This window comes from Heliangelus exortis, chromosome 26, assembly GCF_036169615.1.
Source record: "Heliangelus exortis chromosome 26, bHelExo1.hap1, whole genome shotgun sequence".
Taxonomy (NCBI): Eukaryota; Metazoa; Chordata; class Aves; order Apodiformes; family Trochilidae; genus Heliangelus; species Heliangelus exortis.
This window is the reverse complement of record NC_092447.1, coordinates 2,073,598-2,097,043: the sequence shown is the minus strand read 5'-3', so window position 1 is coordinate 2,097,043 and position 23,446 is coordinate 2,073,598. Positions and strand designations below refer to the sequence as shown.

General features: G+C 50.4%; 1 protein-coding gene across 4 annotated transcripts in view; it reads left to right on the top strand.

Moving 5' to 3' along the window:
• Positions 1-13,869: 13,869 nt before the first annotated feature.
• The window catches only part of NECTIN1 (nectin cell adhesion molecule 1), a 90,916-nt gene continuing 81,339 nt past the window's right edge, over positions 13,870-23,446 (top strand). For all 4 annotated transcript variants that reach the window (XM_071769217.1, XM_071769221.1, XM_071769219.1 and 1 more), the window contains exon 1: positions 13,870-14,008. In XM_071769217.1, the coding sequence (XP_071625318.1) occupies positions 13,927-14,008 (82 nt within the window). In that variant the 5' untranslated portion in view covers positions 13,870-13,926. The remainder of the gene's footprint in view (positions 14,009-23,446) is intronic.

Genomic DNA, 23,446 nt, shown 5'->3' with positions numbered 1-23,446 from the left:
TCTGTCAGGGTCCTACACATTGCCCTGGAAAAATCACAGAAAATCACAGAATCATCTGGGTTGGAAAGGACCTCTGAGATCATCAAGTCCAACGAAAAAGGGAGGACAATTAAACAAGGGAGGTGAAACTGGGGTGCAAGCTGCACAGAAAGCCGTGGCTGCTTCTGACTTCATCATCCCAGTTATTTCTGGTATTTTTGGACCTGCAGGAAAATCTCAATTTCCCACTTATTTCATTTAAAGGAATGTAGGGAAGCTGAAGATTATCTCTGTGCACCATAAGCTCTTCTCTGGTTTCATTGCAGGAATTTTTCGACAAATTTTAGATAAGTTTCCTCTCGGGATGTGACCCCATGGTAGGTACCTCCATCAGTGCTGCTTAGAACCTCCACCATGAGAACCTGGGCAACAAAAAGCTTCTCTTCCAGCTATGCAACCATTGAATAAACCCTTCCTTGTAGCAGGACTGATCACTCAAAATCAAATTCTGTGTCCAAAGCCAAGGCAGTGCCAGCCAGGGAGCAGGAGCTGCAAGGTGCAGCGGCCCTGGCCAGGATGGGACAGTGACCACAGCTCATGGTGTCACCCTTGGTGCTGGGAGCAGAGGTCATGGCACTGCCCAGGAGCCATCCCTGAGACTTCTTCCAGTGAAAGGGCAGCTGCAATCTTTATGATTTCACCTCCTGGGTAAGGCTCTGCAGCAGATGCAATGCAATTACTGTCACTGATGTAAGCGCAATTACTGCTCGAGATGCTTGAGAAATGCCAGTTATTTTTCAGAGGAAATTTAGAAAGGAAATCATCTCTTTTTGTGTTTGGGGGAATTTAAAATTTCCACCAGCTTCTTCTTCTCTCAAAAGAAAAGTATAAGAAACATGTTTTTCTTAATACTGTTGATGTAAAAACGCATTAAGGAAACACAAGAACAAAAAAGATAAATTTGTAAGAGGGAAGATATTTTAAGTGGAAAAGAGAGCATTTTGCATATTTTACTTGCCTCTTTTTTTAATTGGTAACAATTTTTTTTTTTTAATTTTTCCACTCCAAAGATATTTATCTTTCTATGTAACAAAGTCATCATGAAAAAATTATTAACCAGCTTTAAGTGTAGGTCTATCTTGTCGAGGTCAGGATATTGTAGGAGCCTTTGCATTCAGAGCTGTCTCTCCTCATGGCTGCATAGCCCAACTTCAGGCCAAGCAGATTGTGGCTGTCATGAAGAAGAAAAGCAAGTTTTCTTCCCTTTTGCTTTGCAGTATGGGACCAAAGGGGACACCCTATTAAAATCTCCAAGAAAGGCATCTGGCTGAGCACTGGCTGGGGGAAAAAAGCAAAAGGCAGTTAAAAAAATAATGTAGAGGACAGAAGAGGCAGAGATAGGTACTTGGCTCCCAAGATGTGGGGATGTAACAAGCACACAGCATTTGGAAATGCTCAGAAGTTGTGTCTGAAAAGCTCCCCTGGCTGATGTGTCAAGGAGCTTCCAATCGTCTTTCAAAAGCTTCCCCTCTCTCTCCCTTTGTAATGGGTGGCTGTTTCTAATTATCTGTAAATGTTAAATGTTCCCTAATTCGATCAGAACAACTTGTTCACAGATGGCAAACCCTTCATCTGCTCTGCTTTCAGCAGTCTCTGACTCAAGAGCCATTGATCCCTTCCTTCCCAGAGAGCCTGGCTTGAGACAAGCAAGGGGTGCAGAGAGGAAAGGAGTGTGTAGTGTACAGGGAAAAATTCCATGTCTTTCCCTTTTCCCTTGCCAGCTCTGTTGCCATCCTTTGCTCCTGTGTAACCCAGTAGTGTCTCCTGCACAGGAGGCTGCAGTCATGATGCTGCAGAAGGATGCTGGGGTCTGGTTTCCCCTCCTCCCCCTGCTCCATCCCCCTCACCTATAAGCACTTTTTCCCTTGCTGCTGTCCAGATTGTTGGTTAGGGTAGAAAACTACAGCTAAATGCCCAGGAGTAGCTGCCACAGGGATCCTAAATTAGGTATCTCCATTCAAGCCACTAAAATTTGCATTTTCCACTGCAGAAGCCAGGGGCAACGGGGCACAAGGAGCAGGGTAAGGAGGTTTTCTCATTGCACCCAAGGGAAACTTTCTTTACTTCTGATTCCTAATGATTTATTGAAGCTTCTAGTTTTCCACTCAGACCCAGAAAAGGGTCTTGCCTTTGATCAACCAGTGACTCACCATCCGCAGCCGAGGTGATTTACAACAAATGAAAGCTATTTTTGCACGGGGAAAAGGAGAAAAATAGTCCTCATCATCACCAAGAGGGTGGGAAGGATGACAAACAAGCTGCCCACTGGCTGATGCTACCTGGGTTGCTCCTCACAGTTTTGCTGCTCCCCCAGCACCTCCCTGGAGTGCCTGGCTCCCCACAGCAAAAATGCTGCTGCACAGGATTGTGTGGGGGAGTTTTACATCTCAAGCAAAGGGCTCTGTGCCAGGATAGGAATAGAACAGCTTAAATTATACACTGAAATTATACTCTTGACGTTGCACGGTGGGGCAGGGGTCTCCTTGCAGACAGAGCTGGGCTGCAAGCACAGCCCACGGAATGGAGAGCATCAACAGCTGAGCACACCCCCTGCTCATGCTGCCAGGTTTGAACATGCTCTTTTCAATGCCCATCCTTCCCTTTGCCATGGCACAGCCAAAATCTAAACTCTCCCCAATCATTAAACTGCTTTATGAAAGCTTTTTTTTTTTTTTTTTTTTTGTAAAAATGTCCAGCCAAATCGTGGCACAGAAATGTGATCATTAAAGACACCTAAACTCTTTCCATGATGGGCCTAAAACCTGGGGTATTATCTCTGCTGTCCTTTCACTTTCTGACTCTGCAAAAATGCCTTTAGCTAAAAGGCTGCCCCCTGTTCAGAGAAGGAAAATGTTTCACTGTTCAGGATGTGAGCAGGTTCACAGCTCACACCCAACCACCCCTCAGAGACTCCTGGCACAGCAAGCTTTGCACAATTACTGCTCCATGGCCTTCAACAACTGGCTAAGGAGAAGCAAAGTCATTAAAGTGTGGGTTATACACACTGCAACAATCTTTGGGCAGAACCTTCCTGAAGGGCTCCACTGGGCAAAGTGCTCCACTGCTCAGGAACAGTGATTAGGGGAGAGTTTGTTAATGAAGCAGATTTTAGTGACTAAAGGTAAGGGGAGAGAGAAGAGAGAGAGCAGACTCTTCATCAAATGGTATAGCCTGGGCTTGCTGTAGCTGATCTTCAGTGGACATAAATCAGTTCAGTTCTCCCAGCTTTTATCAGCTGAGGATCTGCCCCACAGGATGTGTGAGCTGTGGAAGGGCACAGCACCAATCACATCATAATAAAACTGCTCCTCTTTGGCAGCTGCCTGCTGCAGATCTCAAAGCATTTTGCAGACATCCAAAGCTGCTTCAGAGCCACGAAGGTTTTGCTCACATTCCCAAACCTGCCTTTTTCATACACTCCCTGAATGTCCAGCTGCTTTAAATCACAGTGACACACACTCCCTGTGTCCCTGAAAAAGAGGAGAGGGGTGTACTGGGACCATGAGTAAAAGCATAGCCAGTCCTGCTGTTCTGATCTCCCTGGGCCATCCGCCTCTGTAATGAAAATTAGCATCAGCCCTGTGGGGACCAGCAGAACATGACCAATTTACTCAGTCTGAGGCTCTGTTCCCAGCTCTGTGGTACATGGTTTGCCCTGCATGAGAGATGGGAGGGCAGATCACTGCTCTCAAAAGACCCAACACGGTTTTACCAGGGCACAGATGGCACATGCAGGAAGATTGCACACTCCACATCCCCAAATGAAGAAAAATATGCTTCCTGTTCCCTTCTTCTAATTTGTCACCCTCCTCCCCACCTTCAATCCTTTCCCCGCAAGCAGGAGCAATGGGTCTCCACAGCCACACAGATAATTCCCATTTCCTGCATAAGACTGACAAATATCCACTTGTGATCTTCTGCCCTTCTCATCTTTGCCTCAGTGATGTAAATTTACCACTCTGAGTAGCCCTGGAATCCTGAGTCCCTGCTCCTATAAACGTTCAGCCTGAGGAGGGGGGAACCTCTGTCCCTGATGCAGTACAGAAAGGCCATGGAGGAAAGGAATGAGCTGGTGGTGATGGAGCTTAGCAAAGGGCAGAGAGACAAATGCCCCAAAGGAAAGGGAGTTCCTGGTAGCCCAAGTGCAGGCAAGATCAGTACAAGCCCTTTCCCAAAATAAGTCCTGTTAGATGCAGGACAGATGTTCCAGACTGCCCCAGAGCACTTCCCACAGCACCCACACCCCAGGTCCATGGATTCCCAATGGTTTCCTGTTAGTAACAGGAAACTTTATCCTTTATCCTCTGTTATTATCCATAGGGTGAGTGCTTCCAGGAGCTCTGGTCTCCCTCCTCATGCTGAATCATTTGGGACAGGAGGACTGAAGGCAGCAGGGATGGGTGATTTTGGAAAGACATCTCTCCTTCCCAGAGGGAAACTGGGAAGGAAGGAAGGAAAGAAGAGCTCCCATGGTTCTAGGTGGTGTCCAAACAGGGAAAAGAGAAGCACAGAGCTTGCAATCAGATCTTACCCTGGCTTTCCACATGTCCTTCAGGCACAAGTACCTAGGTTTGGCAAGCCCTTCTAAATCTCTGAAGTGAGCTGTAAAACTGAGGCATCTTCCCAGCCACCATCTGATCCTCTTAATCAGTCACTGACCTGCCCTGGCCACCCTCCCACCCATCCCTACTCATCCTGAGGATAAAGCCCACTTAGCCAAGCCCCTTCCCATACAGCCCTTCATCACTAGGGATTGATTTCCTATATTGACTGAGCAGGCCCCAGCCATTAACGAGTTCATTTTCCATCACTTAGATGCAGATGGATTCCCTAAGGAGCCCCAGGGTCACTGAAGTTTCATTAACAGACACAGTAAAAATATTTAAATATGTTTTTAAAAATCACTTGAGAAATCGAGTGAGCCCACAGTCCTACTCAGGTTGTCTTAGATAAAAGAGACCTTTGCTGCCCACAGATGGACAGAAAGCCCTTAACAGCTTGTCCCTGCTATTATCCATCTCAAAACAAATCATCTCTAAAGAGGTCCAGTTTCCCAGAATGCTCCAGATGGAAACCCTCGATTCATTTTGCCAAGCTCTGTCTGAGCATCCCCCAGCCACTCCAGGCTTTTGGCCTCCAGACTTTTCCTGTTAGCTCTAACAAGTTGTCTGGTGGTGAACTGAGACATGAAATGATGAAGACTCAGACCAAGTCCTGGATGCTCAGCTACACCAGCAGAAAACATGCCATAGGAACTGGTAGCTCTGCTGCAAAGTGAATTCTCATCCCAATAGTTCATATCAGGGATAAAAAGCCCATTAATGAGCCTTGACCACAAACAGAAGATTGCATAGGAAAAGAAATACAGGCTGAACAAAGGAGTCTATTTCTGCTGCTAAAGGATTTCTGCGTTCTTGCCACAGATCTCTAAAAGACACAATGACTTTTACTACCATGAAATTCCATGTAGATTTTATCACTCCATGAGAGGGGATTTGGAATCCAGAAACACCACCAAATCTCCACCAAAAACAGGGCCATGGAAAATTCAGCCCTGCAGACAGTTTCTATTGTAAGCTCATCTAAGTCAAGAACTCGAGCTACGTATTAAAAAAATTTGCAAACAAAAATGTAATGTGATGTTTTTCTCCCTGCCTGGAAAGAGATGACTCATTAAGTCAGCCTACAACTCTTGTTGGGTGCTAAGGATGGAAGGGTCTCACAGCACTTTGAAGCACAGCCACATTATTCCAAAACATTAGGAAGAAAGGCAAATAAACCCGGATGCCCCAAGTCCCATGGCTGCGTGAATCCTTTCTCCTCATGGGAAGGCTGTAAAGTACCACAGATCTACCAAATTTTTGCTGGTTTCTTTTTTCCATCACAAAAATAACCCCAATCAAACAGCTGGTAGGAATCAGCAGGCAGACCCTGGTTTTTTGGCTGGTTGAGTGAAAGCTTTTGCCATGGGGACAAATGCTCATCCACAGTGCCAGGCCAGCAGCCCTCTCCAGGGAGATGGGCAGAGCTTCCCCATCCATTGTTTTTGGAAAGGTCTCATGGTGTTGTAGGTGCTCAGCACAAGGAAGGTGACCTCCTTCCAGCATCTGCAGAAGCAAGCAGAAACCCATGGGTGGAGGAGACAGATTGCTCCCACTAGCAGACAGAAGGAAGGAAAGTGGCCCATGAAGTTTGTCCTCTGTGAGAGAGGAGTAATGTCATTTCCCTGCCCCTTCTGCAGCTACTCCAGGCTGACAGAAACATTTCCCTTGGAGTCCTTCCAAATTCACATTGCTAACTCCTCAGACTGCAGCAAAATTCCTCTGAATACGTATCAGCCAGGCCAAGCTGGCATTTACAAAAAGGCTGCAAGGGGTTTACTGTAGGTTCAGGAAGGCACTGCCTGGAGTACAATCCCTTGCCTTCCCTGGGATGCTGGAGGAACTTGCATAGGAGACCTCCCCTGCACACACAGCCTGGCAATAGTCTCCTCCTGCTCACCAAGAGGAGATTCATTAATGCAGACAAGGTAAACTCAGGCTGTATTATTCATATCTGTATTTATCAAGTATTTATGCTGACAACCTAGAGGGCGATAAATCAGCATCCCTGGGATGTGTTGATTCCTGTGGCCAATTCTGATGCTGACGAGGCTTGCCTCTTCCTGGAGGAGGGGGGCAGAAGGCCCTGCTAGCAGAGAAACAGCTCGTTTGTGACAGCCAGAAATTAACAGCCTGCCTGGAAGAAGGGGAGAGAGAGAGAGAACAGTCTTTGCTGGACGTGTCTCAGAAGCAAATGGCAAGGATTGGATGGGGAAGCTGCTCGTGCAGCAGCAATGATTCCCCACCTGGATGTGGATTTTAACAAAGCTCCTGCACACCTGCAGAGCTGCACCAGCCAGGAAGGCTTGGGTTGTGTCCATCCATGCCAGCAGGGACAGGGAGAAGGCTGCCTCTCTGTCCCACATGTGGGGCTGCTCCATGTTCACAGCAGTTATTGTGCTCAACTCATTCCAGATTTACACCACGAATTCCCATGTCTGGGCTGGATTTGCTGCAGATTTGCTGAAGTTAATGCACTGGAGTTGCTCCAGAGGTACACCTTGACAAGGAGGGAAATGATCTGGTCCAACTCCAGGTATTCCATCAGGGTGACAGTGCAGTTACCCTGCTGAGGGCAATGTGTCCCTCCAGACTTAGTGTGGTAGCTGCAGAGAGATTGCTCCCTGATCACAGCAGCAGCTCCACTGCCATAGCATCAAATTTACACTCTTGTGCTATTGACTTGAGAACCTGCAAATGAGACAGGCCTGCAAACCTCTTGACTTCCCACACTGTGATCCAGAGATCAGATCCCAGAAGAGCCCGTGCAAGAAAAGAAGCCTATTTGTCCAACTACGAGAAGTAAAGGCCTTATTTCCACTTGTAAATTTACAACAAGTTTTGATCCTGATTCAAATCTGAAGTGGAGCACGTTGGTGAATTTCCAGTTCGGAATAAATCCCTGTGGCTTTTCCCTCATGGATGACTGCACAGCAGGCTCTGAAGCCCTCAGTCAGAAGGCTATTCTGAGTATTGGTTTGGGACTCTGCCTTCTGCCTTCCTTGCCATGCATGGGCACTGCCAAGGCACTGGGGAAGGCAGGGCTACAATGCTGTTCAATAATCCGTGCTATTTCCTAATACAATAACCACTGAAGCCTGCGTGCTCTCTGGATGAGCTGTGCCAGTGCTGGAGAGCACATCAGCTCAGACTTTGGAGCTGAGAGACAAGTCTTGAAGAGAACAGAGAGAATTCCCCCTGTCGGACCTCATTAGCAGTGTCAGAACACATGCTTTTGGAAACATTTCCGTTGATTTAATTCTATAGTTCCTCTCTCTCTCTTTTCTTTCTCTACACCCCTGCCTCTCTGTGAATGCTGCCTTTAATCTTCTGCCCAGCACTGTCCTTCTCTGCATCTGCACACACTCAATCCCAAGTGTTTGTGTGCATGGAAGACACACCTTTTAATGCCTTCCTAGATGTCAGCTCCATCGGGAAAGGCGACAGCTCCTTCTCTACCAAGCATTTAAGCAGCTTTCCTGCTCCAATTGTTCTCTGCTGCCGTGGAACTGGCTCACACACACATCACCCCCGGGATGAGGCAGCTACTGGGCTCCAGCACGCAGCCTCCAGCACCGGGGTTCTGACCCGGAGAGGCTGCAGGCAACACCACCGGTTCCAGGCAACACCACCGGTTCCGTGGGGCTGGTCCAGCCGCGGTCTTGCCCCCTGCCCGGGCCCGGAGGGGCAGGAGATGCGGAGCTGACACTAGATGGTGCTCGGTGGTTGTGCTTGGTGAGCGGTGCCTGGGGCCGCCTGCCCGGATCCCGACGGAGATGCTTGGCCGCTCTTTTAACCTTTCGAGCTGCTGGGCGGTGCCTGCTCCAGAAGAAATCCTCCTCCTGCCCTGCCACGGACATGCATCGCCCCGCCGGGATCAGCTGCATCCTCTCCTTCTGCCCCGGCACTGATGCTCAGGAGATGGGATCCCTGTTCCCTCTCAGCTCTAAGTCAGGAGCCACCTCAAGAGCACTCAAAACGTCTGGCCCCCTTTTCCTAGCCTAGCAACGGGTGGAGTCTCCATCCCTTCCTCTGCCCATCTCTAAGAGGACCCAAAATGTTTGACATCTCCCAGCAGTAACTTTAGAGTTGATGTCTGGAGTGTGTGTTGGCACAGGAGGGCAAGGAGAAAGGAGTGGACCAAAGAACTGCAATGTGCAGTGGTGTGAGCTGGACATGGGTGCTGCTTGCAGCAGTCTTACCCAGGCAAATTTACCTCAGGCTTCAGCCCAAATTCACCTCCTATTTGTTGCTGGTGGGACTGAAAAGCACTCAGACCAGTTCTTGTTGGGCATTTCCAAAACATGGGTCCTCCCAAGCCCACCAGCCTTGACAGACACTTTCCACTGAAATCCCAGAGCAGAACTCATACTGCTTTCTGCAAGGCTGGGATTCCTAATCTCCCCGGGTTTCTTTTCTCCATGTATAATGAGGATTACGGTTTAATTCCTGCCTCACAAGGGGGTGCTGTGGGGATTGAGAGGGCTAAGGCACTCAGCGTTGCAGCAAGGCTATTATAAACCCTTCAAGAGAGGGAGACAGAAAAACCCCACTGCTGTTTGCAGACTGCTTACAACTGACATCAGCTCCCATTAACTGGGAGGCAATTTTCTCACCAGTTCAGATTTAATTTCTTCTCCAACTGCTGGCTCTATCCAGAGAACAGCAGGGCAGGAGTGACTATTAGCACTGAATTACCTTTTAAAATGGTGGTGCTTCCAGATCTGAAGGGGGATCTCCTGTCTGTGCAGTGTGTATGTGTGTGTTCACATGTGTGTTCTTCTAAGCATGTGTGTGGCTGTATCAGGTGAGCTCAAAAGTGAAGCCAAGCAGAGGCTCAGCTCTGGAAGCTCTTTGCACCTCTGATCCCTCACTGCTGATTGCTCTGCAGACACATTATATGTGTTTACAGATGAAAAAGCAAAACAAAACCAACAAAACAAAACAAAACAACTGATGCTGGCTTTAACAATATGCTCAGCACAGCCTTCTGCACTGATTCAAACTGTTTATAAACAATGAAGTTAACGTAATCAGCACTGCAGCAAATACCCACCAGGTACATGGTGGAGACAGGAGTGTCAAAAATGCATTACCAGCTCAGAATGACAGGCCTCTGCTGTGGGCTCTTCATCAAACAAAAGCAACTGAAAAAACCCACTAAGGAATGTTTTAAAGAGCAATTCCTCCCCCGCCTTCTACCATCCTTCTAATCCCCTCTGGTAATCACAATGGTAAAAAATAATGTAAGATGCCCATTCCCACTGAGCCTTTCAAGTGGCAGGGCTTTGCCAGACCACTGAAAGAGAGCCATTGGAAAGTGGCCACTGCTTGGGAAAGGGAGCCCAGGCACAGCCCCAGACACCAGAGGAGTTCACCAGGCTGGGGGAATTCCTGGGTATATTTCCTCCTCTGTGGCAGGCAGCAGCCCGGAGGATGGGAATGCAGTGGTCCCCTGAGGGCTATCCATCAGGACAGCCCCATTGTTCCTGAGCATGTGCTGTGCTCATCCCAGAACAGATAGGAGCTGCCTCCACAACGATTTGGCAGAGCCATTGTGCAGACTCCAACCCAGCAACTGTTCAGCCCCAGGGAAGGATGTGTATCAGCTTGGCAGGGAATGCCCGGTCCAAAGGAGTTGTGGCAGTGCAGAACCCTCACCAAACCCACCCCGTGCCCTCCTGCACATTGCCAATAGACCATGCTCTACCAGTGGGAAGGATTTGGGGAGAAGCAAGTGAAATGTCCTATTACAGCAGGTTGCTGCAGAGACGTTACCTCACATGTCAGCATCAGCAGAAAACTCTTGTGCTGGCTGAGCAGCCAAAATGCTGGGCGGACAAAACACTGCTCCACTATAAGCAAACTTTTTTTTTTTTTTTTCCCCCAGCCAAATGTTGTTTCATGCTTTAATTGCAATTTTCAAGAACTATATTAGCATGACAACTTATGTAAGTGTCGGCCAAGTTACTACACCATTTCCAGTATTTGTGCCTAAAACAGATTTCACAGAGGTGTAGCGGAAGGGGATTGTCTAATTTTTGGGTCTCTGTTCTGATTGTGAGTTGCTATCTTAAAATTAGACTTCTACCATCCCTAAAAATCAGGAAGCTATAAATATCACCCCTCCACATTGTTAGGAATTATTTTCTTTGGGGAAGGAGGGATTCCTCACATCTTTTGGACTAGCACACAAGGTGGGTTGGTTTTCCCTCTCTTTGCTTCTAGTGACATATGTTTATAGCTTTATGAAAAGGATTTCTGAGCCTCAGAATGGTTCATGTGTTCCTGCTTTAACAGCAGAAAGGATGGGCAACCTATCAAATCCCTGTCCTGCTATTGCAGGCACCATAGTATTTAGGGCTTGTGCTCCCACGTCTCTGGCTGGGATAGACTTTAGAAACCTACTGCTGTGAGGGTTAGAATCAAGAAAACAATTGGCTAAATCAGATGATTTAGCAAAGCAGAAAGCAGCAGTACCAATCCCTCAAAAGACACACAGAGAGACCTCCTCAAATAAAAAAAATGAGTATGATGCAATTAAATATGTTACATATTATGATCTTCCTCCCCTAGAAATAACAAAGACTGCCAAGACAAAGTATTCTACTCCTGCCTTTCCTGCTCATGCAGAAGTCCCCTTGGGCTTCACGGAAATTTTGGACTCACAAAAAGCTGCAGAGCAGGGGCCCCATGGCACTGTGTAATAAATCTTAGAAGTTAACAGCCAGAACTGTGCCAAATGTGATGGGTTTTGCTTTGCACAGGATCATGAAAATATCACATTCTGGCTGAATAAGTTAGGCCTGATGCACCAGGACTAATGATCCTCTGCTGCTGCTGTTGGTCGTGGATTTACATTTTTGTCTCAAACGTTTGAGGACAGTTATTTGGGAGCCCAAGGCTCTATCAAATCTCCCCGTGTTCTTGAAGGGAATCATAATTATACCCCAGACACAGCACTGAAATATCACCTTGCTTAGATCAATCTGTGATCAGTCCTGAGTTTTTTATTTCTGAGATTGATTTTGGACTTGAGTTTGCAACAAACTGGGGGGACAATTTCATGTACTTGCTCTGTCTGTTCTGTGTCACCTGGAAGCCCCCAGAGACAGCTCTTCCTACCACTCACAGTGTACAACTTGGTCAGTTTTGGTGTTTGCAAAACCATCACTGTTCCCAGCAGCCAAGAAGAGCACCTAAAACAATAGTTGCAAAGAAGCAGGGGGTTGGTTCTCCATAGCTTGCCTGTCCACAAGGACAGGGGGCTGCCCCATGAGCTCTGTCCTGCAGCTTTACAGAAGAGGCAGAAATCATCAGAGCAAGTTCATCAGCCCCCACTCCACAAGCAGGATGCCCAGAGGAATCCCAGTAGCCTTAAAGTCTGTGAATCTATTAACTAAACCTCATTACTACGTAATAACTTTTGTTATTTTGGAACAAACCTTGTATCTGGCTAATCCGCTTTGTTACAGAGCTGCCCATCCTTCCCTCGAACAGGAATTAACTTCTAAAGGAATTAAAAGGAGGAGGAGACTGCTGAAGGGGTCCTTAGAGGTATCTTTTTATAGCTGCTGGCTGCCCCCCTCGTTTCCTTCTCCGCTATGTGTGGTATCCTTCCCCACTGATTCTGTCCTTTTCTGCTTGCCAGGCATTGATTTTTTCCTGTGTTGTTCTAATGGAGCTTGAAATCAACATGACTTTGTTGTTGGTTGTTGTCATTGTTGTTCACATCTTTGTTTGGGGTTCAGCATCCTTGTTGAGGCCAGGGCAGCTCAAGAGCTGGCATCAGCAGGCTGAACACCTCCTTAGCAAAAGATCCACAAAGGCTCTGTCTGTGTCCACATAAAAAGGGCTGTTACAAAGCACAGCAGACCAGTGCCTCCCACCCCCCGTGCATCACCCCTTGTGCTGGTTCTGAATCCCCTCCCTCATCAGTGCACATAGAATGAGTCCAGAAGCAGCTCCTTCTTTCCCCATCAAAACGCTCCTCATTACATAGGATCTGCGTGCTTTAAAAGCCTTTATAAGTGTAAATCCTGATGCCATGCTCTGTCTGTTTCACACACCGGTTTACATAAGGTATTTCTGTATGTTTTACCACCGGCCAGGTAGGCAGCTATCGCTGTGTCACCAGCCATGGACCAGGCGTTCCCCCATCCCTAAGGAAATCCAGGAAACACATTCCAAGTCCACCAAACCTGGGTGCCGAGGCACAGCCTAAGAGCACCTTAGTGAACCTACAGCTCGCCTTGGGCTCCGAGCTTATCCCCTGCGAGCACGCCGGACACCCGCCCAACAAAAGCCAGCTGCCACCTCCCGGCAGCCGGGGAGGGGAAGAGAAGAGACAACGGGAGGGGGGGACACAACCTGGGACAACCCCCGTCCATCCATCCCAGGCGGGCAGCTCCCGGTCCCCGACGGGGATCCGTCAGGCGGCGCGTTCCGTGCTGCGGGGCAGGCGAAGGGTTAACGCTGCGCCCTGCCTCCCCGCCTGCCCTCCCTTCCTTCTTTCCTCCCTCCCTCCCTCCCTCCGCGGTGCACTGACATCAGCAGCCGCGGCCCAGCGCCGCCGCCCCGCCCGGTTCTGTGTGCGTGTGAGCCAGCGAGGGAGCCAGCGGCGGCCGCGCCGTGCAGCCCGGGCAGCCCGCGCCCCCCGCCCCGCGGCCGGGCCGGCCATGGACCGCCGCCGCCTCAGCCCCGCCTGAACCCAGCGCCGCCGCCGGGCTCCCGGCGCCCCGGGAAGCGGAGGGCAGGCAGCGGGCGGGGGCTGCCCAGCCCCGCCGCCGGAGCCACGGGACCGCCGCGCTGCGAGCGGCGGCAGCAGCCCGCGGAGGGCTCGCTTCCCTTTATTTGTTTTGCCTTCCTCCTCTCCCTCCCCCCCCTTTCCTCTTTTTTTCCCCTTTTTTTTTTTTTTTTTTTTTTTTTTTTTTCCCCGATTATATTTTTTCCCCCTCCCCTTCCCGCTCGCCCGGCTCTGCGGACGTGCTCGCTCCCGGAGGAAAGCGCCCGCACTGCCCCGCACCCGCGGAGAGGGGGCCCCGCGCCCCGCCGAGCCCCGCCGAGCCCCCGCGGATGTGCGAAGCTCTCCTCCGGCCGCCCGCCCCCCCGCCGGCTTCCCTGCTGGGCTCACCGCTTCTTTGTCCTCCTGCACCGACGGTCGTTTTCTTTTTGATTTTGGGGGCTTTTTCTCTAAGCAGACCTGACCACCACCGGTGGCAGGGAAGGTGGGGGGCCCAGCGACGCTGCCAGACCGACCCCTGCCCATTTCTTCTAAGGAACTCTCATGGCTTCACGGCTGCAGAGAAGTTGCCGTGCATCTTGCTGGACTATTGGAGTTTGCATCCTGGCGGCCGCGCTCCTCCCAGGTGAGCCGCTGCCGGCCGGTCCCCCCAGGAGGTGGTGGGCTCTGCCGGGGCTCTGCGGGGTTCGGGGCAGCCCCACGGGATGGCTGCGAGGTGCCCATGGGGGGAAGGGGATGCGGGAAGGGCTGCGGAGCTGCGGGGAGGGATGGGATCGGGTTTTTTGGGGTGCGCGCTTGGGTCTGGAGCAGGTGTGGAAACATCTGCGTGAGGGTGGGAGAGAGGAAGGGAGTCGGGGCCGATTTCATCGCTGGCTCGGAGAAGAACAACACGATCGTTTGTTTTGGAAGCAGCTGCAGGCAGTGGGCTCCGGAGTCCTGGGAGCTGGGGCGGTTTGTTTGCTTTTTGGATCGAGCAACGTCTAGCGAGGCATAGCAGCCAGGCTTCCCGGGAAAGGGAGCCACCAGGCTGGGGAATGAGCACAGATGTTTCGGAGGGAGAGATGGAAGGCTCAGCATCCCCGAAATCCCTGCTTTTCTCAGCACACTCACTTCCCACGGGCTCTTTTGCCGAGCGGCTGGGTTGCTTCCAGGTTTCAGACCTTCCTTTCACTGCTTTTGCACTTGGGTACTCGATGGCACCTGATCCATCCCTTTGGTTCTCTTCCATCCCCTTTTTTTTTTCTGTGGTCCACCCTGCAAAGAAGGAGATGGGCAAATACATTGAATCGATTTCTCCCCAGCTCATTCGACCTACCCTGACGGTTGCAGAACAGCTCGTATGTCCCCACCCCGGGGCTTTGTCCTGCCCTGGGCTCTAGCCCAGCTCTTAGGAGCAGGAGACTGACCCACATTGCTTTGAAAGTGCCCTGCGGGAGGACTCTTCTTCTGCTCCAGTGCAGAATGGGTTAATGCCATTCTGGAGGGCTTTCCCCAGTTGGCTGTCGGAGATGTGGAAGGGGGACCAGGAATCGGGGTTTACAGTGCTTGTGAATGTACTGGGAAATGCAAATAGAACCGAAGTTTGCCTTTTTGAGGGTAGGCACCTGGTGGCTGAGTCTGGAGTGTGTGGCATGGGGCACACGTGCCTTCTGCAGGGGTAAGAGCCAGCCTGTGCTTGCAGAAGGAGTGGGATTTGCATCTGGAGAGAAGCTGCAGAGAAGGGAGGGTGTGATTGCCTCTGCTCCTCCACTCATTGGACTGGGGCAGCATCCTAGGAGAGCATCCAGGCTGGCTGGGCTGTGCCTCTGGGATGTGGCTGCAGTTAGCAAGGTCTGGGCCAAAGGACTGGCCATTAGGGCAGATGCCAGGGCCCAGGGTTCCCTGGTGCTAGCAAAGACAGGGATGGCAACAATGAGGACATGGGACATCAACAGAACACAATTTGTAGATGGTCCAGCTAAAACAGATGAGAAAGGTGAAATGGGAAACCAGGGCTGTGAGAGGGAAAAGGTTAACAGTGTTGAGAAACCAGGTCTGGGTATACCTCTGTGTTCCTAGGACAAAGGGATCTGCTGTGCATTGCAAAAAGAGGTGATGGAAGGGACAGCCTCAGGCTCCCTGCACTCCTCTGTGCTTCCAGGCAGGTGCCTGGATGAGCTGTGGCTCCTCACAGAGTCCCAGAATTTTCCATGCCATTCTTCACTTAGTCTTCCCACCTTCTTATCCCTCCACCAAGCAGCTCCATGCAGGAAACCTTCCCCACAACCACTGGGAAAGGCACTGGAGGTGAAGTAATGCTGTAGTGATGGTTTATGCTCCCCTAGTCCCTTCAAGAATTGCTTTCTCTAAGGAGACACACAGACAATGGACCTGGGGCAGCCTGGCATCTCACCTCATCCTGCCAAGAGAGAGTTTTTTCCCCTGCTTATCCTATTTTCAGCTGTTCTCAAGGCTTTGCTGCCAGCAGTCAGGCAATCTCGTCTCCTGCAGTAGCCTGGTAGTTTGTCTTGCACTGTCCTGCTAACAGCTCTGCCAGGATAAGCCAGTGGTGCATCTCGTGGTGCCTTGCCAAGCAAAGGGTGCAGCCAGCTCTGCAATGCTCCAGGAAGATAATCCTTCCCAACCCCTGTCCATGATCACCCAGTACCCTCCAGCCTGTGTGGGCGAGACTCTTGGCTGGACCAGTTTAGTGGTGGATGCACCACATTTGCAGGAATGACTGATCCTATATTACATATTTATTTATTTGTTAGTTTCATTCATTTGTGCATTTATTTGGGCTGTGGATGCATCCCAGAGCTGCAGAAAAGGAACAGTGAGCACAATACTGAGTTAGATGCTGCACAAAGTCATAGCAGACTGCCAGTCCTTAATAAACTGCAGGTCTGAATGCCATACTGAGCAGGAAGTCCCTCAAGTTTGCCATGCCTATACCTGAATACCTAAATCAGCTGAGGATGTGTATATATAACAAGCCATACGTAAGTTTGAATGCAGATAAGTGTACTTATCAAGGAGAAGAGGAACTTTGGTTCCTCTGTTGTAAGTAAATTAGTAGCTGTGGACTTTGTTGGAAAATCTGGTTTAGTACCCAGCCTGTGAGAAGGATGAGAGGAAGTCAGGAGGCACTGCCTGCTTTCTGGAAGACCTTTCATGCTCATCTGATCAATGCCATTTCATTTTGTTCCTGTCCACTTATATCACCTCTCCCTTCTGACAGTATCAGCTTTTTTTTCCTGATAAGGAAATAAAAGTGCCCTGCTGTAAAAGCTGGAAGGAGTTCCCTATAAAAATCTGCTTTACAAATTCTCTTTAATGTGATCGGCTCAATCGTCCAGAACGGATTCAATTCAGGTTTCCTGCAGCCTTCCCTACAAATCTGCCTGCCTGTCCATTTGGAATCATTAACCAGGGATCATCTCAGGCTACAGCATTAGGGCTTCAAGATATTGATATGAATAGGGCTTGTGGAAAAGCTGTGTGGCACTGGGAAGGAGAGATCCTAAGTGGCTGATCTGCAGAGGACAGGGGCACTTGTGGTTAAATTTATGCTCTATGAGTCTCCACAATCTGTCTGTTTATCCCTGCCATGAAACTCAGTACAGTTTGAGTTACAGCCACGCAGAGGCATTCATCTTGTGCTTGGTCTTCTGTCTGCAGATCTGGGCCTCTGTTTTCAAATGCAACCCCCTGTTTGGGAACAAATTCCTGTCTGCTATCACTGGGCTACCTCTTGGGCTCCGGGAGGGGCCTGTGAGTATTTCTTTGTGAAGTGCTTTGAGATCCTCAGCAGGGGAGAACTGGGGATGTGATTGAAGCTTTGACACGGGGTTTTTCCATCAAGGCGCTTGAAAACTTGAGCTGTAGTGACCTGGAGGCCTTAAGTCAAACTTGGCTGCAGCTGGAGGGAGGGTTCCTTTTAGGGGAGGTCCAGCAGTTCTCTGAAGTGCTGGGAATGGTCAAAGTGTGTCACTGCAAGTTCTGGTCCATCTTGTATTCTGTAGAGCTGCCTTAATATCCCAAAACAGCTTCCGAAAGGGAAGAAAGTTGCCAGAGTTTTGTTCAGCCTTTGGTTTGGAATCTTAATTGTTAGTTTTTTCTTTCCCTCACCTGCCTCTTCCCAAAACTCAGAAACAACAGCATACAGGCTGTTTTCAGGAAACCCAAGTGTCTTTTACTGATATTTTCTCATTCAGCCTCTCCTGTTGCGGCGGAACCGACCCATCGAGTTCTGACCTGGCATGAGCTGATGAGCTCAGGGATGTGTCAGCATGGGTGAGGTGACAGCCTGCAGGGAGAGCCAGCTCAGCCCACAAGCAGGAGGATGTCTGCCCCATGGCTAGAGCCAGGGGAGGACCGTGCTGAATGCTCTTTGCCCTCTGAAGCAGCAGTGTTAATCAGGCCAGAGCTCCCAGCCCAGTGCACGTGGATCCCTTTGCAAAGGGACACGGAGGGAGCAGGGGCATTGCCACATCCAGCAACACATCCAGTGCAAGGCCAGTGCTTGCAGTTAACTGGTGGCTTGACAAGCTGCCTGTGCTGGCAGAGCCTGGCACAGCTCTTCTCACATCACTCCTCCCCTGGACTGCAGCTGTCCCAGCCACAGAGCCAAAGTTTACAGGGAGGCACCAGAAGGATCCTTTGGGCACCGCTCACACCTCAGCTGAATCACGAAGGGAACCAGAAGAGCTGGTTGTGCTGACCTGCTTCCCAGGCCTGCAGTTTCCACTGGCACCCCCTGCCCTCTGCTAGCCCCCCCTAAAGCTGGGGACAGTGGGGACAGTAAGGGGAGAGCAGTAAGTGGCCACCAGTAGCCAGGGGAAGACTGTTCCCCACCTGCAGTGCCCAGGGGAGTTGCACAGCACCACCAGCAGGTAGGCATGAAGGGGAGATACGGGGGCAGTGCCAGGGGAAGGGGTTTTTTTTGGAAGAGCAGGAGTCAGGCTGCCTGTAAATGCTGCAGGGATGAGCTGGGAAGTCCTCAGGCAGATGGCCTCAGAAGAGGTTTGCAGCTTGCAACATCATTGCTGGAGGTGGGGATGGCTCTTGCTCAGTCCTTTTCATGGGCCAGCAATTGGTGCAAAAAGCAAAACATAAGAGAGGGACAAAGCAACCCCTAGAGATCCTCTTGCTTTTTCAAATCCATCAGATCAAATCAGGGCAGCTCTGATGCAGGGTGAATTGGTGCTGCCAGCCACTGGAGCTGGGACCCAGTGTGCATTTGAGACACCTTTTGTGTTAATTACCAGAGCCCAGCCATCCCAGCACAGAGAATTCAGAGCTCTGCAGTGAGGGCTCCCTAACCCAGATTATTGTTTCAGGTGAAAATTTGTTTAACTAAGGAATGAAAAGTCTCATGATACATCCCCTTGCTTTCCTCCTGGCTGCTGTTGAGCTGCAGATATTCTCCTGGTCTTACAGATTTCTTCACTTCTCCCAGTGAAGGTTTAGCCCAGACTAGGTTGATGCTCATGCCCTCCCAGCTTGGTTTTCAAGGGTTACCCCTCAGCTCCATTGCAGAAGAGAAACTCCTGCCTAAGCTGCTCAAATGCAGAAGCACCATCCATGGGAAGAAAGACAGTTCCCTCTTAGTCTACAAGTGAGAGCCTGTGGCAGCCAGACAGGCACCTCTCTGCCCTTCCACTGTGCCACCATGCTAGGTTTAAAGTCTTGCATTTACAGCCTTCTCTCCATCACACACGGAAATAGGAAATGAAATTTGCAAGTGCAAGGGCTCTGCTTCCCAGAACTGTCTTAATTTATATGTCCCGTGCTGCCATCTCTGTGTGTCCCTGCCTTCTGGGGCTGATGCAGTTGTTGATGCAGGATGGCAGCAGTGGCTGCAGCAGCTCTCAGCTCTGCAGCAATCCCAAGGCAGAGAAACAGCAGCTCCAGGGCATGAGAAGGGGAAAGAAAGCTTCTGGCCCTTGCTGTTTGCCCAGCCCAGGAGGATGGGGGTGCCAGGCTAGGGAAGCTGCTTGTGCCCCTGGATGGCACTGGTTTCTTGTCTCTTTGGCATCTCTGTGGGGTGCTGAGGATGGATGGGAGGAACTGACCCAACTTGATGAACCATCTCTTCTCCGTTCTCTCACAATAAAGCTGTCCCTGCAGGAGGTTTATAATCCTCCGTTGACATTATTTGCTGTGATGCAGGAGGAAAGCGTTTCTAAGCACTCTCCACCCAACTCTGCTCTCACTCTGCTCCAGATCTGCCCTCCCTGGCTCTGAGCCAGCCCAGTTGGAGTCTTGGTGTACAGCACTGCTTTCCACCTTCCTTCATCCTACAGGTGGGCAGGGGGAAGAGCTTAAGGACAGGCAGGATCCTTGTGGCTCTCCTCCCCAAAAGAGAAAACATAGGGATGGGGTTTTCTGTTCCCTGTCTAACTGCAGGAAATAGCAAAGTACCTCCATCTGCTCCCAGCCATGCAGGGATGCTACAGAAGGACCTGCAAATCACATCACTGCCTTGAAGCAGCAGCAGATACCAGATGGACCACCTGGCTATGAGACAGCAGGTGCTCCCAAGCCTGGTTAGTCAAGAGGTCTCTGCCTTCCTCCATTTCTCTTCTCAGCACTTCTCTCTCTACCTGAGGAAACTCCATAATCAAGATGATTTTGAGTCTGTTTTTCCTTTCCCATGGAGGATCCATCCAGAGGCATGGCCAGGAGTGACAGAGGGTCCATGCAGCCAGTGGCTAACATCCAACCTTTCTGCTCTGCTGACAGGCAAGAGTGGTTCCCAGCACAAAGGCTCATCTGTGTGGGAGATGAGGGGGCTGGAGCAGAGGGCTGAGTGGCTACCTGAGAGCAAAACCATCCTAAAGACTCAGTATCAGAAGAGGTTTTTGCAGAGGAAGGTCTGTAGCCACATCGTGTGGATCCAGGAGGGACACTGGATTTCAGCTGGCCTTATAGGCACCTACTTTTTGCACTGAGGATCCCATGCTTGGCAGAATCAGATTTCATTTCTTATCTCCTGGCAAGTTACTCTCTGGACCAAAGGGGATGGTGCTTTACACTGACTATTTTCACTTTTCCTAGGAAAGAGAGGCCAAGGGGGCAGGCTGAGGGCAGAGTCCTGGCTCTGGACTTAGGGTCTAACACTAATGAGTAGAAGAGGCTGGTGGGACTCAAGAGCTCAAACAGAGGCCTATAATTAGAGGCTGTTGTGCTGAGTGTCCTAGCAAAGCCAGAGGTTACAAACAGTCTATGACAGGCAGAAGTCAGACCTAGAGGCAGGTTTGATATGATGGAGAGGGTTTACTTGGAGGCACAAACTGGGAGGTTGGATGGCTCAACAGAAAGGTCAGGGTTTCCATTACTGTCTTCTCCAGGTTTCTGTGTACAGCAGCTTGACACATGATGGTTCTGTGTGAGATGCAGGGCAGGAGGGAGCAGCAAGGGAGGAATGAACCCTGCCCAGTCCTTGAAGAGTCCAAACAAATGAGCCAGCTGAGGTCTGAGTCCAGGTCCAGGGGAGTTATCAGCACATTGTGGAGTTGTAACACTTCTCACCCAAATCCATGGCTGTGACAGAGGCTCCCTTTGCCTTGAAACATCTCCTTGACCTCCTACAAGGCTGGGACTTGAAATAAAGAGACTGTCTTGGCGTGCTGCAGCTTTCCTAACTCATGGCCAGAGCTCCAGCCCCTGTGCCTGTGACTGAGGAGTGCTGGATGCCCAGCAAAGTGGCTGCTGGGTTGGGCAGCAGATTGCTAGTGCAGTAAACATCCATACAAAGCCTGCAGTCAGTACAGTAGTTTCACTGGAAAATGAAGCTGCACCACATTAGGGCTAATTTATTTTTAGTGAGAGGCATCTAACGCGCTTTTCTCATTGATTTTTCCTGGCCAGATAATCAGCACTGAGACCCTTTGTAGGCAAGCCTGGAGTCACATTCCTATCAGAGTAGTTCTGCTGATGGCCTTCCTAGCCTGGAGGTGCCAAAAAGAGGGGAAATATTAAGGACAGATGATCAAAGTCAGTTTAGGGGCTGTGGATACACAAAAGATCACCCTTGTGATCTTTTAGGACAGGGTATTTCCTTGCTCCTCTTGCCTGTCTCACCTTACTTAGCCAAGACCTGTGTCATTTAAGAAACTGTGTTGTTAAGGGCTGGAACAGGAGGCAGCAACAGTGATTTGGTGCTGTACAGCAGAGACAATGGCACGAGCTGTTCATTACTGGGTCTCTTCATCCTCTTCTCCTTGTCCACCAGCATGGTGGCTCAGGGCTGAGCTGCAGGAAGGGGTATTTATTTTCTGGGTGTAGGGGAGAGCCAGGGCTGTGCCCATTTATGGTCATTAAGGATCAGGGATGTGTTGCATAGCAGCATCCTTGCCACGATATAATTTATATCAGCTGCCACAGTTTCCATTGGATACAGGACCCCTCTTGGCTCTGTAGGCAGTGCTGCTGGGTGCTGTTAGTCTGCTGGACACACTGGAGCTCTTTATTTCACTTGGGAATGATGAGGTCATTTCTGTGTCCCGAGGGGCTGAGACCTAGGTGGTAGGTGCTGAGCAAAAGGTAGTGTCACACCAGCCCAAGGATCCAAGTCTACCCCTTGCCATGACTTCACAGCCAAGGTCTGTGCTTGTTGTGGCACATTGGTAAAGCACATGGTGAAAAGCCATAGAAAAGGCTTTTTACTTTTCTCTTCAAGGCCATAGACGTGGAAGAGATGCTTGTGTGCACAGGAATGAACACACATGTACCAGAGTGCCACTTCTCTCCTTGTGTTTGCCCTGGTGCAGGCAGGGGAGCTGCCAGCTCTGCCAGCTCTGCCCTCTCCCTGGGCTTGCAGTGGGTTTCTGCTGTCTCCTGAGGGGAAGCAGGAGGAGGAGGAGGGCAGTGACAGAGGGGACCTGCTGCTATTGCTTGTGACATCTGCACAGCCCCTCTTGCTGCCCAGCCTGGCAGCTGCAGGACAGGGTCAGACCCTCAGGGCAGCAGCAGTGCTGGGGCATCCTCTGAACATCTGCTGTGCACTGAAATGGGGGGGGGGAGAGGGCTTGTGGGGAGCAGGGAGAGGCCAGGAGCTCTGTGTGTGCAAGTTGTATGAAGAGACTTTTACTACTGAGGGGGCTGAGCATGCCAAACGTCTCTCATGTGCTTGGGTTCAGCAAGAACCCAGAGAAAGTGGGGGAGGGATCTTATTGGGATCTCCTTGCAGAGGGAGTGATTACAGCGTGCTCTGATCTTTAGAGGTGGCTTGTTTGGGGATTTGCTTGATGCTCTGATTTCTAATGGGTGTGCTCATGCATCCCTTTGATACAAGCTGAATAGGATGCTTTTGGGAGGCTGACAGCAGTCCCAGTAAGGGGTGGGAGGGCTGGGAAGGAGAGATGCTCACACAGAGCACAGCTTGTAAAAGGGGGAATGTTCTCAGTGCCTGAGGACCCAGGAGGAAATTCAGAGCAGGAGGAAAGCTGCAGTGGCTGCAGAGGAAGGCAGTGGGTCTGGCAGTTTATCTTTGGCTCCTCTAGGACCCTGCTAAGAGCCTCCACATTGTTACACCTCCTGTCACCACGCAGCATCCCTCAACCTGTGATCAGTCGACCTGTGATCGGTCAGCCAGTGACAAGATTTCCTAGATGACTGACAAAAAAAGAGCCCTTCCCACTCGCCACCCTGTGCAGGGAAGGAAGCACTAACCAACCGAGGAACAATAAAGCAGCAGAAAGGAAAACTGGCCTGGTGAACCTGCACAAGCTGATGCCTGAATTTCCCTTCCCTGGAGCTCAGGTGGCCTCGCCATGTGGAACAGCTGGGACACACTGCTCCAGAGGGAAAAACCCCACAGGAGGCTCTGCCCTGGCTCTAAATCCAGGGCCGTGTCCTTCAGCTGACACCCACCAGCAGGTCCCTGTGTCCTGGTGTGCCATCCCTGCTGTGCTGGGTACATCCTGGGGCTCCTGGCACAGCAAACCAGACTGCTGTTCCCATGAGGGTGCCCCAGCATGGAGCTGTGTTGTCTCTTCTCCTGTGGGACCTTATCCCAGACACCAAGGAGGCAGGGACAGCACAGAAGTCACCCCTCAGGATTCAGGGAAGCTGATTT